The sequence below is a fragment of the Cygnus olor genome, chromosome Z (genome assembly GCF_009769625.2).
Source record: "Cygnus olor isolate bCygOlo1 chromosome Z, bCygOlo1.pri.v2, whole genome shotgun sequence".
Lineage (NCBI taxonomy): Eukaryota > Metazoa > Chordata > Aves > Anseriformes > Anatidae > Cygnus > Cygnus olor.
In genome coordinates this window covers 79,854,231-79,871,163 of record NC_049198.1, presented here as the reverse complement: position 1 = coordinate 79,871,163, position 16,933 = coordinate 79,854,231, and the positions used below count along the sequence as shown (strand labels likewise).

General features: G+C 37.1%; 1 protein-coding gene across 13 annotated transcripts in view; it reads left to right on the top strand.

Moving 5' to 3' along the window:
* Positions 1 to 16,933, top strand: part of MCTP1 (multiple C2 and transmembrane domain containing 1) — a 240,516-nt gene that overhangs the window by 189,888 nt on the left and 33,695 nt on the right. For all 13 annotated transcript variants that reach the window (XM_040542064.1, XM_040542060.1, XM_040542061.1 and 10 more), the window contains one exon: positions 11,578 to 11,631. In XM_040542064.1, the coding sequence (XP_040397998.1) occupies positions 11,578 to 11,631 (54 nt within the window). The remainder of the gene's footprint in view (positions 1 to 11,577; positions 11,632 to 16,933) is intronic.

Genomic DNA, 16,933 nt, shown 5'->3' with positions numbered 1-16,933 from the left:
CAATCCCTACGGAAACACAAGATGAGAACTGAGTGGATCTTACTGCTTTCTGTGTGTGCGTGTGCTTTTTTTTTTTCTTTCTTCCCAGTGTCTTTTTCACATCCTCTGAGGGAGAGGAGAGGTATCAACTGCTGCCACTTTCCCATCCCTGCTGCCCGCTGCTCCTTGTCATCTGTGCTGTGGGAAGCAGCCCTTCCTGTCAGCGGCTGACGAGGTGTTGCCGTTACATATTGCCAGCCCTGTGCATGTTACAGGTACAGGGTAGCCAAGCATGGCACAGTGACAGACCGCCTGGGCTGCTCAGGGAGAACAAGGGTAGAGGGAGAGCAAAGGACTGGGTTATTCCTCAGACACCTTAATTCTTTGGGAAACCCAAATCGCTTTGCAATAGATGAGCAACCAGAAAAGTTCGTCCTCCACACAGCTGTAATTGAAAGACTTATATCCAAACTAGCAGAAGGCATGCTGTGGTTTAAAGCTTCTCTTCATTCATTTTTAGAAACTGCTAAATATTTTGATGTTTTCAGATACACTGTACAAAAAAATCTCTCCTTTATAGATCCCTGAGAAGAGCAGCATTGCTGTCTGGGACCTTATTTTTTTCATTTCTATTTCTAAGCAATAGTCGTAGTTATTAGAACTTCATGAAGCTGGTGGAAAAAAAAATATTTTCTGCTTTTCTAATTCAGGCACTGTTCTGATTGTCTGCTGGATCTGCCTAACTTAAGGAGTGGTCAGATAATCCCTCAAAGTGATTAAAATTGTTCCCACTCTCCAGCTTCTATTGTCCCCTTCCCTGAGATGAAGTAGTTGATTGTGTAGTTGGAACACGTATTGCAAATGAAGCCTGGTTTGCATAAGTTACCAATTAAAATGTTTGGTATTTTTTTCAGTTAGGACAAACTGTGACAGTTTCTCAGCCGTTGGGCAGGCATGTTGGATCTGTTCTGATGACACTCCAAGCTCCTTTTTTTCCTTCACTAAGTAGGTTACATGGAGCCCAGGTGGTTTCCCCTTGGATCCTGCCATAAAGGAGGAAGGGCTGCAGGAGGAGTCCAGATCTGGCAGGCCAACATCCAGCTGCACAGGCGTTACCAACAACAGGGACTTGGTTTTCACAACCAAGGGGTCCTCTTTGAGGACTGAGGGGTGCTGGGAAGAGACAAGAGCCACCTCACCAAGTTGGGCAAAACCACTTTTCCCAGAAGGTGGCCTACCTGGTGAGGAGAGCATTAAACTTGAAATGATGGGGAAAGGTGCAGTTGCATGCATGCAAGATCACAGAGACATGGTGGGACAGACCTCATGACTGGCATGCAGTGGATGGATGCTGGCTTTGTAGTCATGACAGGCTGAGAACTTCAGCAAAGGGAAGATGAAGAAATTGGAGGAGAAGCTGAGTGAGCCTGTTCAGCCTAGAGAAGAGGACACCCAAAGGGATCTTAACAATGTGGATAAGTCCCTGATGGGCAGGGAAGAAGGATCCAGGTTCTTCTCAGCAGTGACCAGTGACAGAACTGGTGTCAGTGGGAACAAACTGAAATACGATATTCCGTCTGAGCACAAGAAAAACACTTTTATTATAAGGGTAGTCAAACACTGGACCAGGTTGCCCAGAGAGGTCGTGGAATATTCATCCTTGGAGGTACCCTTGGACACGGTCCTGAGCAACCTGCTCTTAGGTGGCACTGCTTGAGTAGGGAGGTTGGACCAGATGGCCTCAAGAGGTCCTTGCTGACCTCATCCATTCTATGATTCTCTGACTGATGTTTCTAATCCTGTTCTCCTTTTGCTCTATTATTTGTTAGTTTTTTTTCCTAAGCAATTTAAAATTTAATAAGAAGAATAATGCACATGCCTGGAGTTACCTATGAATGTTCTTCTGCCATATACACCCCTATGGAGAAGAGGTTTAATCACTTCAGTTCACATCCTGCATTTATAGTTAACACTTAGAGCCTTAAAGGAAATATTAAACAGCTAATTTCCTCTTCAAGTTTCAAGTTGCACATGTCATTGCATAGAAAATGATGGTGAGCAGCTGGGAGTTAATGTGCCATACACAAATTCTTATGAATCTGTATAATAGAGTATATACACATATTATTAATCTTGTAAGAGTGATATAAAATGGTACAATACATCTTTTAATTTCACTGGAGATTTTTTGCAAAATAGGCTTTGATGACTTATGTTGCCAGAGTATATGTTTCTATTAAAAGTTAAAGATGTACTCATTTAGGATGAACTTTTTAAAATGGAAGAAAAATAATTTCTGTAAAAGATAACATTTCATTTTTAGATTTTGACCAGTTTGTGTGGGTTCTTTTTATATAGTCCTCCAAAGTGATAGCAAGAGGATTTTTCTCTGATCTTAAATAGACTTTACAGGATATATGGGTTTTATATGGTAATTTATTTTAAGGTAATGATGTATACTCTGATTTTATTTTATTTTTTAATTGTGAGTGTTCTGGAAATTACCGCATGAAGAAAAACAAAAGGTGGAAATGGGTAGAAGGATGCTTGTATCCATCTCACTGGATTCCCTCTTTCCACAAGAAAGTGGTGAGGGTGGATGAGCTTGAGTTAGTAGTGTCACAGTCAGTTCAGCTACAGCTAGAACAGTACAGTCCAAATCATTTTGTCGTGGGGACAAGTCAGCAGTGGGCCAGAGCCTTTGGTGAATTTGGGGCTACTCCTGTTTGGCCAGAGAGCAGTACTTTGCTATACAAACAAACCCCACCAGGAAAGGGCCTGACTCCAGGCAGCTGTTCCCTGCTGGTGTGAAAGCTGTGTTACCACAAGCAAATAATGCGGTAGTGACTTGGTTTTTCTGCGTTTCTACACATTATGGTCTTAAAGCCTGAAAGAATGACTCCGTAAAGCTCTTTAGTTAGATGGAATTTCTGCAGACTAATGGAGGACAAACACCAAGTGATTCAGATCCATTGCACGTGCAGTATTGAGGTCTTTGTGCTTGGAGTCCAGTGCCTCTTCTGTTGGGGAGTCAGCAGGGATTTCTAGCTGAGGACTAAATTTTTGCTATGAATTTGTGGCAAAGATAAATGTTATTCTCCCTGTATTCTAGCTAGCTTGTGTTCAGAGGATGTCATTTACACGAGATGATACAAAAGAGGGCTGTCAGGTTGGCAATTACATCTTGGCTTCTCGTTTTGACTCTACTTTGCTGAGAAGTTTTGCCTCCGATATGATAGCAACAGCAGCAGCCACAAAATCTCCAGAGTTTGAGGGCTGGTGAGATAAACAGAGTTATGCATAGAAAAATATCTGTGCAAAACTAGTTTAAGTCGTTGACACCTCTAATAGGAAAAACAGTTGTTTTTCTGAAATGGTTTTCAACATTATGCAGAAGGGGTTTCACCTTATGTTTGCTAACTGCTGCTAACTAGCCAAATGTACTCTGTACCTGGAAATAGAAAGTGACGCTTGTTCTGTTTCTGCTTGAGGCAGATGGCAATCAGCACATCACTCTGAGCAGTGCTGCGACGTCCACGAGTTTTTCTTAAACCAAGCAGCCTCTCTTACCATTGCCAAATTAATCGGAACTGCAAACCTGCTCTCTGTTACCATCACTAAAAGAAGTTAGAAAGGCTTTTGTAAATAGGTCATCATCTGTCTATGCGTGCAGTCTGGATGCTATCAGAGCACAAAGACCACAAGCAACACGTGCCTGAATATTAAGTAGTCTGCTGTCTTCATGCAGCTGTTTGTTCTTTCTATATGATCCATATGGATCAGGGAGGAAAAAGAAACGATAGCCCCACTATGGGACAGAGGCTTTTTTAATAAATCATAAAAGAAACATGAAAATGTCAGCTTAATCAAGCATTTAAATTTTATTAATCAAGCCTAATTTTTATGAGTGCAAATAATCGCTGAAGCTGGACAAATTTGCTCTAGATTGCATCAGAAACATAATTTTAATATTTAATGGCCTGCTGAATTTAAATGGAGAATTATCTTTATGAAACATGCTCTTCATAATTTGCCATTAAATGAGAAATGAACAAATCAACATAAATCTTACATAAAGGTTATTTAACTAAATGTTGGTACTATAAATATTTTAAATGCGTTATGCACTAATTTAACAGTCACAGAGTACACTATATAAAGATATAAGTTGGGCAGGAAGCATTTCTCTCCTGCAGCATAACAGGATATGATACTGCAGTTGGCTGTCTGTGCTACGGTTAAACAAGACTGTCCACGCTGCAAGTATGATCCTTGCATCAGGGGTTTTCATACAATATTAGAGTATGAAGTAACCCCTTGCTAAAACTTTACATGGCTGTTCTCATACCAGTAGCATTTACAAAAAACAAACGCACTACAGAATTGGAATATTTTGGCTTCCTTTGGTCACTTCAAGACAAAAAACCAAAATCTAGCCCTAGATATTTCCAGCACTAAAAAATATATATTTTTTTCTTCCAGTCATAAATCAGTCATCTGTTAATTTAAATTTTGCCACACTTTTTCAATTATAACCTTGCAATATTATTGGCATCTAAGAGTAAATTGAAGTTCACTGCACATAGATGCATTTTTTCTACGAGACTGTTTTAATGATTTTTTCTTTTGCATTTGCATCAAGATTTACATGGCAACAAGACTGACTTGACAACTTATCGTAGCTATTATAAATAATCAATATTTTATAAACTTAATATCAGTTTAGTTTGCATTGAAAATTCCCATAGTCATGTGAATTTTTTATTTAGCTTCAGTTTGTTTTCATTTTCCTTAGGAACATTTTAGTTCAGTTTAGACTTTAATAACTTTGGAACTGTAGTACAGTGCTAATATATTAATCAAAATGTATCAATATATTTTTTTAATTTTACTGAAATTGCATTAATTTATATTATATACATTGTCACATAAAATTAATAACAGATTTTTTTCCTACCGCAAAGCTTCTCAACTCAAAATTATAATGTAATAGATTGTGTCACACTCACAAGCTTAGATTTATGTGGATAAGCACTGTTTTGTAAGAGTAGGGTATCTGGTGCTACTAGAATCCTAAAATTACTTTAAGAGAATTAGTAATAATGAAAAGCACCATTGTCTCTTCATACTGTTATTAATACAATAAGCTATTTTATTATGGAGAACTCTCAGACAATTTTGTGAAGCTGCTTTTTTAGTAGCCCTGTATAGCAAACTTATCGTTGATATTTAGCCATGCAAACAATGGTTTGGTTTTTTTGGTTGTTTCGCTGAGCTGAAAATGAAGCATTCTAAAACCAGAAATATGACATTTTCAAGTGCACAGTACATGCTGAAGCCTTTAGATGGAGACATACTTCAAATAAACACCTAATATTCAGTTCACAGTGTATTGTGTAAATACTAGAAAGAGCTAAAATAGGGAACCAAATATTGAAAAAAAAATAGAGAGAAGACGGCCTTCTACTTATGCCATTTTGTATAAAAAATGACGTATTCTTAACTGTTTTAGCAACTGAATATTGAGGGCATATAAAGCTGACAGCAGGAGAAAGGTTACATGTTCTTATAAACTGTATTTACTGCCTATGCATGTTGCCAAGAAATTTATTATACTACAAATAAAAATTCTGTTGTTGACATTACAGAACTACATGTAATCAGCAGCATGCATCAAAAAGCATCTGATAGCCATATTAAAGTCTCATTTCCTATTAAGAATCAGACTAAATTACAACATGAGCACTTCCCAGAATAAGCTAACAAAATGCATTCTGTAAGAAGAAATAATTGTATTTGAGTGTCTCTGTAAAAATCAGGAAGTATTTTAGCAGCAAAGTACTAATGCTTTTCTTTTTAGTCTGCTGTCTTCTGTACTGCAATATATTCAACCTTACTGGCAAGCTTATCACACTAATTATTATTACATCTAGTGGTTCAGTTATCTTGATGATTACTGCAGATGAAATACCCCAAGGTCAAAACATTAATAGTATAAATCAGGATCAGTTGTATTCCAGATATACCACAGTACTAAATCAGAATCTGTTAATTTGATTTTTATTTTTCTTATAAATGCAGTATGAAAGGATAGACATTTTAATTAAGCTGTATCTCTTGCAAAGTTTCTCCTTAACAATTCAGTGAAAGTAGCAGACATCATGTTGTGAAAATGACTACAAAAACACAGCTACAGTGGGCTTACTGATGATGAGTGCCTTTGCTTCAACTTTGAAATTACCTGAAATAGCCTAAATGATTTTACACATCACTGTTAATCCATACACATTGCATAATTTTATCTTGCATTTTACACACAAACACCGTGAATTGAGTGACAGGCAAACGTATGGTACAGTCTACATTTAGACAATATGGATTACATGAAATCCAAACTGTCCTGAGCAGTACAATTCTGACTGCACCCTTTGTGTATCTAAAATGTATTTAATTCTGAACCAAATCTCATTCCCTTATATTTTGTCTTCTGAAAGTACCTTCTTCTGTACCTTTATGTGAAAGTCAAAATGTCTGCAGTTATTTTGACACTGTAGCATATGATACAGCATAAATTGTTTTCTTTTGTTTTTCACTTAAGACCACCTATGTTTGAAGGACTAAACCAAGTAAGACACAAGCAAATCTAGAGAAGCACTGATGCAATGGGTTGTTGTGTACTTCACATCAAAAAAGAAAAAAAAAAAAAGAAAAGCTACTAAGGTAACAGACATCAAGCAAACCTGCAATCTGGTAGTGCCACTCCTTTTATTTTTTCTTTACTTTGCATATTAGTGCAAAGCAAGTATCTGGTACTGATATCATATAAAGTCATCAAAGTTTCTCTGGGCAGGAGTTTCTGTTGGATTTGCCAAAGAAATTAGAACAGAAAACAATTCATGAAGTAACCTGCGCTATGCACGTTTTGTATGAGAAACAGCAGGCTGACACTAAGAGAGAAGGGCTTTTAAAAGTGGTGTTAAGTTTCAATGTGCCATTTTTCCATGAACCACTTAGATTCAGGATGAATTGTAAAGTTCTGTACAATCACTGATTTTTGATTCAAGATGCTTGTAAATAATTACAATTTAAGCATACTTTGCAGGTGTTAATATTAGAAGTTGCAATTAAATATTTTTTCAGAAGTCCTATACTGGTTTTAGATCACTAGATCATTTTTAGGATAAATGCAGCTTGCAATTAATTAACTTACTAAGAAGACAGCATTCTAGTCCACAAGTATTTGGGTTTTGTCTATGATGCAAATACAGTGGTTGTGCTTTCTTTTGGTAATCTTGCTTGACCTAGCTACACATAGATGCTTTGACAGAACAGGCGCTTCAATAATCTTGTATGAATTATGAATTGCACATTATTTATAGACAAAGTTCTTTTGCCTCAAAGAGGGTAGGAATGGGTCAGTAGCAATGTCAGTTTGTGGTAATTAGTCTGTACGCTCTTCCTGATTAATACATTTTTAACAGGGCTATTTTGCACAGAAAGGATCTTATTTTGCAACATTTGAACAACATCTGCTGACTGTTTAGCTGTGAAGTAGCTGACATGCCATATTTGAGGATGTCTACGTGTGTTTTTTAAAATGTCATCTGTATTAGTATTACATTCAAGGAACAGTACCAAGAATCAGGTTCTTTCAAGACCTTCTACCAGTATGCGGCATATAAGTCTGTGACAAGTGACATTACAGAAGGTCATGTCACTTTTAACTGCTTGCATTAGATCTTTCTGATTTCCCCAGTGCCCTTCCTTTGTTTGATTAATACTACTTGATTTCAAGCAAGCTATCGGAAGGCATAATTTAGAGTGAGTGTTCTAGGGGCAATCTAAGATTTTTGCCATAGAACTTTTAATAAAATAACTCTAATGTTTCATTTTATCTTCATATGCTTTTTCCTGTTCTCCCTCTCTCTCCCTCTACCTCCTTTCCCTTCTCCTCCCTCTCCCCATTATATCTCCCTAAGGTATAATGGTTGACATAGAGATTTGAATAACTACTATGTTGCTTCAAACCCAGGCAGCGCATACGCGCTTTATTTGAATAGCAACGAAGCACTATCAAAGGGGAAAAAAAAATCCAAAATGGATTTTTTTTCTACAGTATTTTTAGTACGATGTTAAACTGAAATCTGTTGCTGAGATTCACTGAATATATCTTGAAAAGCTTTACTTTGTTCTGCAAAAATAGGTTGTACTTCAGTATACAGCTTGTGTTAAGCTTCAGCATACCAATTATTCATATATCATGCGATTATGAAGAATCTGTTTTCCTTTTTTTAATTTCTGTCAAAGTTCTGAAAACACTCGAATTTGGTGCTGTAATAAATTGTATTATTGTGTCCATATTGTCCGAACATTCGTGGTATTTTTTAACTCTTCCTTTTGAATTTCAAGAAAAGTGAGAGCATGGACTATGCTTCATATTCTTTAAAGAATAATTCCTGCATCTTGGGCATGTGAACACTTTTACTACATTTTATTTTGCTACACTAATTGAATTCTGTTTCCTTTCCAGACAATTCAATACTCTAAAGCTCAATGTAATTGATGGTATGACTAACCTAGAACAAGAGCACAGATTGGTAGTGGCTTTTGAATTAAAAAATGGAATGGAGGAGCTGGAAATATGGGATCAGGGGATTTCAAAGGACTTTTTATGTCCTTTGAACAAGCTAACATTTTGCTACTCTATAGAAGCTTGTAAAGTAGTTTGAGATCATTAGATGAGGAAGAAAAAAAAAAAAGTGAATTTGAAGTATTATTATTCAGATAATTTAGAATGGGTATTGTCATGTAAGTGATTTCAGTGAGGTGCCATCATTTGCAACAATTTTAGAGGTTTCCAATTCAGCTAATTGTCTCCAAGCTAACTTTAGCACTAAAGTGAGATAGGCATTCCACTGTTCAATCCTGTCAAGACAAGGAATTTCTGGATGTACATAAAAGAGATCTTTAAGTGTCTGGGGAATATTAATGTTGAAAAGTAAGAGACCTAGTGAGTTTAGTCAGCTCCAGGCGTAGGCAGTATCTGAGTCAACAGATTTAGGTTTATACCTTGGGCTTTAGTCACCTAATGATGTAATTACAGACCTTTTTGTGTGTGGCAAAACTGATTTAAGAGAGTTTCCATCTCATTGCAGCCCTTAACAGCTTGTTTTCATCCTCTCCTCAGTTCACCAATTCCTCTGTAGAGCTGATGCAAGCAAATCTGGAGCCACTCTATAAACTGGGTCACTAAAACCATCCACATTAGAAGTCTTAGGGTGGATTTTCTTTAAGAACTGGATCATTCCAATGATGTAGTTACAGCTGAGCTCCACAAGCACTTGGAACTGCATAGGGAAGATGAGAGTGAGCTACCCTGAGAGGAGAGGAACAAGTAGTTGATGCAGGTTTGTGAGAAACTGAAGATGTCTTTGCTTCCACAGAAAGGTCTATGAAACTGTGTCCTCAGGCACCTCCAAGTTGGATCCATAAAATGGAGCACTGAACTAAGCAGGAGCTAACAAGCGTTTCAAAAATATGTTCTCAACACTTCCATCTCTCCATGCTAAAGGATTCAACTAGCCTATCACCATCTTGAACATTTTGGTCCTTGTCTCTGATCCTCCTTCTTTAAGAAATAGAGCAGAGCTGACCCAGAGGGGGAACAGAGGAGAGGCTGGTGGGGGGGTTTCTTTTTCACAGCAAGTGTCTGAAGCCCAGGTGTGGTTCCTCTGGCCTCTGTGTGTTCTCATCTGCCTCTGCCTTTCTGTGAAGGCTGGCCTCAGGTCAGAGGCTGCAGACAATCCAGCCAGTCAGGCCCTTCCTGTTGAAACTGCTCTGCTTTGCAGAAAAAAAAAAAAAATGAAGAGGGGTTGTTCATTAGTTGCTCAGGTTATGTTACTTACATGTGCCATTGGACATGCTTACTCTTTACTGTTCTCTGTGTTTCTAGTATTGCTTTTGATTCTAAGCTCCAGAACACAGTAGCCAGTAGATATGATTGGAGGCTCCCTCCCCTCCAAACTCCCACAGATGTTATTGGAAGTGGTTTGGGAATGGATTCAAATGAGGATGAGCATCTGAAATTGGAAATGTTGTGACCTGTGCAGCTGATGTAGGCAGAGTAGTTTGCTGTGGGTGCATGTTATATCGATGTTATGCATTATTTACATTTTGCCTAGGCACTTGGAGCATTATTAACTGGGATCTTCTTGATGGTTGAGCTAACCCATTCCTGAATTTCGCCCTTGAATCATGTTAAAGTCCTTCAGTTCTTAGACATGGATTTCAAGCAGATGTGTTTGGGGACTGATGTCTGTTGCAGCTGTGTTTGGGGACTAATGCTGAGGCTGTAATTTGAATGTGTTGTCGTAAATGACAAGTACACTTAAGCCATTTGTGACTTGGGCTATATAACAAAGTAAACTATCATTTCATATGGTGGCAAATCTGTAACATAGGCCAAAGTACTAATGTTTCATACTAATGTGTTTTTTTCCTTCTCTTGACCTTTTTTTCTGTGTGTTTTATAATGCATAATACATGGGTTTTGTTAGGTATCTATATGATACTGGGCTAGGTGGATCTTTGCTGAGCTTCGTTATGGCTGTTCCTATATTACAATAAGTATTTACTTATAAATAACAACATAAGTTGCCACATCTTTCCTCATATAAGTGGGTACCAGTTTATTTCAATTCTGTCAACAGAGAATTTTCTCCCATCAGGTAGGCTGAAGAGTTAATCCCAGTGTTATGAGAGAGGGATTGTGACTTTATATCATAGAATCATAGAATGGGTTGGGTTGGGTTTTGAGACTGATTCAGCCACAGCCCATCTTCAGAAAGTCATTTCATTGCTCTGTAAACTGGATTTAATAGTGGTTCATTTCATGCTCATGCTGTGATTAATAAATTATTAATATTTGTAAAATTAATTGAATGAGCGTATATATTTCATAGTGTTAGACTGAAAAGATTATTTAAATGGAAAAATACATGTGTACATGTGGCAGCTACAGTTAACAATGAATGTGAGGAAAGTTAGATGCACAGATTGTATAAAATCACTATTAGAAACATAGTGCTAATGCTAATAGAGCATATGGTATGTGTCACTGTTGTAGATCGTAAGAGACAAGCTAATATGAATTTATTCCCAGCTTTTTATTCTTCAAAAATATCTTGATGTATGCTATAAATTTTATTTTAAATGTTGCATGTTTCTCTAGGTAACACTAAATTTAAAGCAAGAGTGTGTGTGTTCTGTATAGCCACCAGTGGAGCTGACAAAGGATTCCTTTAGTTAAAACTATCACACATTGAATTTTGAACTACCTTTTAAATACTTAAATTGTCAAGCAAGCATTTTGTACAGGAAGGGTTTTCAGTATATAATTCCCTAATGTAGGTCAATTACAGCTATAACACTTTCCAAAATTTGAATCTCTAGATCAAGAGTTTTTTCCTGGTTGTACATTTTCCTTCTGTGCATTTATTTCAAATGTTAATAAAGTTTTCATCTACAAAAGGTTTAGAATTGACAGAACAAAACTCTTCCTTTTTAAATCATGACAACTACTACTGTTTCTGTCTGCAGGTAGTGGAGGACATGCTAGAGGACGAGGAAGAAGAGGATGACAGAGATGACAAGGTAATTATCTTTCCTAGCACTTGGGTACCTGGGGATGGGAGAATTTAGACATGACACTGTTTTTACAGACAGTTAAAAAAGGAGTTGAAGTGTTTTAGTCCAGAAAATTGGACAGAGCTGTTTATCATCCTAACAATGCTACTGTGTGTTGCAGGAAAGGATAGAGGACTATAAATCCTGCTTTTTTTTTTTTTTTTTCTTTCTTGGTCCGGAGCTGGGTCAAATATTTTTTCTGCCAGGAACAAAAATAATTCAGCTTGTCTGGAACTTGATAGCTCTTGTGAAGATAACTGTAGTGACAACTGTTTTTGAAGGACAAAAATTTGTCCTGTCTTGAGTATTACAAATAGGGCTGCACTTTAGGGGGAAAATGGTGTAAAAATAGCAACTCCATACTGGTTAAAGATGGGATATTGACATCTATAATTTTCAAAGAATTACTTGGTGGAAGAATGGCTGAAATGTTTCGCACTCTGTATGACATTTAAATAATCACAATTCTCATAGGCATCCATTTGATTTGAAGTTGGTGTAGTGGCCCAGCAAGGCAGGAAACTATTGCAGATGATTCAGCTATTGGAGGAAACTGGTTCACTTTGGAGGCTGCTGGTTGGGTTGAGGATTGCAACCACAGTAAATAACAGCTCGTTTCCACATCTTATTGAGCCAAGCTATGGGACTGTTTGGATTGGTTGTCCCCCAGGGAGAGGGAAAAACCGGAGAAAAGAAATTAGAATGACCTTGCATCGCTGAAGCAATGGCTAGCGCTGGCAGGACACCTTTCCAGTGAGACAAGTACAGTGCAGACAGTCCTGTTGTTTCTGGTATTTTGATACCAGTGAGATGGTATTAGTGAAAGAAAAGGAAAAAGAAAAGCTAAAAAAAAGAAAGATAATTTTACAAGAACTGTGTATTAAAATACAGATGATTTTGACCTTCACAGATGTTCACACACTTCTGTTGTAGTAAAGCAGTGATTTTTTTTCTTTCTTTCTTTTTCTTTTTTTTTTTTTTTGAGAGGAGAAAAACAGTGTATCTTAATTTATGCCCTTGACCTTTGTTTCTAGTTGAGATGTACAGTTATATACCACTGTAAGAATTCATATGCTGGCAGCAGCATTTGAAATGTCAGAAAATTCACTGTGATTAGTTAATCCCCTGAATGATTATTTTTCTGTTAGCTAACACCTAAGATCTGAGAGATGATAAAAAAGGAGTATTTTCCTCATTCTGTTGCCAGCTCAAACATTTTACAATTGACAGAAAGATGTTATGTGAAATTCTTCTATACATCACTTAAATCGTTAGCTACATCATTTCAGAATTGGCAAACACTGTAGTAACAAAACCTTCTTTTACAAAACACATAGGTGATGGTTTTTAACACTAAATGATATGAGCATGCACTTCTGGCAATAAAATATATGATTTATTGCAAAGGTCAGCCATGTAGCTGTGAAGAGCTTGTATTTTAACTCAACATGCCGGCTTTGAATCATCATTTCTCTTCCGATAAACACTGATCTGCCATCCATTTGAGGCCATTTTCTCCTGTTTGTTCCTGCTTTATTATTAGAGCTGGTGCAAAAGTATCATCCCAGTAGTACGTGTGCTCCTGGATATTTTAAATAACTGTGATTAGTTCACGAAGAACAATGCTTGGCTGCTTGTAGTTTAAGTCAGACACTGTAGTGTTTTTGGAGATTGCTAAACAAACTCCTTAAAAAGGGAAGATGAAGGTGGGGGGCAAGCCCACTCTCCCCGGCACCCCTCACCCAGTTCCGTAGCTGTTAACAAATGCCAGGCAGATGAACCTAGTTAGAAATATCGCTCTAGGTTTCGATGTTGTGATCTAATATTTAGCTTTCTCAAATTGACAATAGAGTTCATATATTTTTCTAGATATAGTTACCAATATCGAATAAAAGTAAGTACTTACATTGCCACGTGCATTAAGTGAGCCCCTCTATTGAATATTTAAGACCTGTCTTTCTGTATAGAAGGTGTCTAGGATTGTCTGTATAATTTCAAAGCTGCTTCCATTACTGCAAACATTTTGAGTTCTCATAATTGAATATGCTGTTTGAACTGAAAAGAAAATTATGATTCTTAAAAATACGTGGACTACCATGTATATTCAATAGCCCTCAAAGCAGGCATTATTAGGCACTGGGCTAAACTGCAAAACATAAGTGCTTCTCTAGGACTGAACTTTTTGTTGTTGGAACTGCAGTAGGGTGTTTTTTCCTTTGTGGTGCACTCGGACGTACTCTGTTTATTACTGCAGGTCCTGTTACATCCTTTTGTCAAAATGGAAGGAGTGCAGTTTCATATTATTCTAATTCACATATATGTTTTCCTAAAGCTGTGTGCAAAATGAAGTTTTGTGAGAAAACATATACACATTTTTAACACCAGCTGGTAGTGACCTCTGGCTTTTATTATTTCTCTGTTTTCTCATGTGGTAAAATAGAAAAGTCAGGTAAATGGGTCTTCTTATGTGATAAAAGTAAAAAGATTAATAAATGTGCCAAAGCCTTGCTTTAATTGAAACTGAAGCATATGTTGCAAGCATGTAAAATATGTCCCAGATGTTTGACCATGGCTAGTGTCTTTGCTCTCCATGATTACCACAAGGCAGCTATTAGTCCTGTAACCTTTGGACTTAACGGTAAATGGGGTATTACATGGCACAGAACTGGAGCACCTGTTTTCCATTCAGCAAAGACCCCTGGCAGGCTCAACCTAAGCCTATCCATATGTTTTCACTTAGCAGATTGTTGGGCGATTATGAAAAGTGTCTTTCTTTAGAGCCAGCTTAGATATTAGTCACTTACTTGCAGGGAAAGGGCAACTCCTGGGCTACTTGATGAGGTCCGTGTGGGCGCGCGCTGATGTAGGTTGTGGGATGCGTGATGGAGGGTTGTGGCCCAACACCCCCACGTCGCAGGGCTACAGAGGTAATAAGCTGAGGATGATAAGGACTCAAGTGCATGTAATTAGTTAAAGTAGGGCATTTTATCAATAGTGGTGTGTGCGTTACTGAGAGGAGTTTGACAAGGTAGACTTACACAACATATTTGCCTCTAATATTCTGGATTATTATTTTTTTATTTTATTTTACCCTCTGCTGCAATTGAAGTAGACAGGAGTGTCAATTTAAGGTCACAGGATGTTTTTTTTTTTTTTTTTTTTTTTTTTTTAACTGGAGAATATAAACTTTCATCTTCAGTTGCAATATGACTAATAAAAAAATGGCAAGTATGCTTCTTGCTATATCAATTGCAAAGTAGTGTTTAACAGTTCAATACTTTTTTTTCTAATTTTGTTTCTTTGCCATGTTACCTATTTAAGAACTGAGATGAGTTTGGCTCAGACATTTGTCCTTAGTTTAATACTAGTTTTTCAAAGAAATAGCACTGGATTCTGCATCCCATATGTTCTATACTGATTACTAAATCTATGCCAGCCAAAGATTTACAGTTTAATCTGATTTCTCTCTCTCTTCATTTTTTGGCTCCCTTCCAAACACTGGCTTACACACTATCTTAGCAAATAAGGGTCAGTTAAATTACATGAAGTCAAGTTATCAACAAGCTATCAAAAGGGTTTTTACACAGTTATGTAACGATGATATAGTGGTCAATATGCATAATCTACGTATGTAGTAAAGATTTTAGTTTGTCGTTTAAAAAGTCCAGGTACACTTTTCACATAGCTTTATTCTTTGAACAAGTTCCACATAGATTTCAGATATTTGCAGAGAATTTCAGCTCAGCCATTCAGTTCAGCCATTTTGTGGGAAGCACTCAGCATGCCACAGAATTGGGCCAGTGAGTAAGACCACTATCACAGACTGAAGAGGAAGAAGACACATGGTATGAGCACTATTCTATTTTATTTTTATTTTTTTTATTAACAGTAACAATATTTTAATAATACAAAAGATTCCAGTCATTTGTACTCTTTGACGATTCTCTCTCCAGGCTTTGTACTTTCAAAAAAAATCTATGCAGTTCTCATTCAATGTTAGTATGTTTCAAGATAACTAAAAGCTCTTATAATGAAGGATAGTTGAATCAAATTAAAACATTTTAAAGCTTTTAATCATCTTTGCCAAGAGGTACCAACTTTGTTTTCAGGCCAAGCCAAGTTTGTAACCTGTCTCAATAGCCTGTCCTGCCTTTTTTTCCAAGAGTGTATCATGAGGAGGAGAAAAGATAAACTCAATACAGTGTATACTTTTATATTCTATAGAAGAGAAGCTTGTAATCTATTGTAGTGGCAGTTGATTCCTATAAAATAAATGGTGGGAAAACAAGAAAGAAATAGGCAGTCAGTGGAGTAAAAAGAGAACGTTCCAGAATGTTGCAAATAGGCACACAAGTTCAGCTGTAGCTTGGTTCCACCATTAGAAAGCTACATTCACTAACATTTAAATATCAGATGTAAATAATAAAATTTAAACAGCTTCCATTTAAACTGTAGCTGCACATGAAACTGTTGTCCCCTAAAAACTTAGCTAGATTGTCACTACTTATGAAACAAACCTACAATAGAGTACTCAGGAATAATAAGTAGCTGCAGGAAAAGTCAAGCAGTTGGTTTCGCCTCAGTTTAGTTATTCACAGAGGGGCAGTCGTAAGGGTCGTGAGGTTTACGTCGTAAGTGTACCTACCAGGAGGGGTGAAGGGGCAGACTGCTTCAGGCCAGGAACTGAAATGTCAGCCTATGCTGTTTTATGATCTTTGGATCAACCCAGTCTCAGTCGTGGAGCTAATTCTGCCTGGATGGACCTTGCATCATGTGGGCATTTTGCACAGTCACTTCCTTAACCTTCAATTTCGTAATTTCATCCCTCTCAGGACTAAGGCACCAAAGGGGCTCTGTGATCAAAGCAGGCACCTTTGAGAACAGAAAACCAAGAGATTTTGATCTTGCAGGATCAGGCTTCTTTACCCCAGTGCAGTCAAAATCAGTGTAATAAAACAAATATTAGTGAGATCAGTATCTCACTAATATTAGTAAGATCTTCAGTGACACTTGTCTTTAAAGTCTGGCACCTTAAAGGTGTGTGAGATTGTCTCTGGAGGACTGTGGGTCTATACACTGTTGAACAAATTACACTCCTCCATGTATATGATTTTTTTCACCTGTGACTAATGTAGTGTGGGTAATGTTCTTCATTTATTAAGTAATCCAAGTATAATTCAATAAATTATTAAATTAAATGAAGAATATGTCTTAATTATGTTAGCTGTTTCAGAATATGACATAATTTTGCCCTACATTTTCCCTCTAC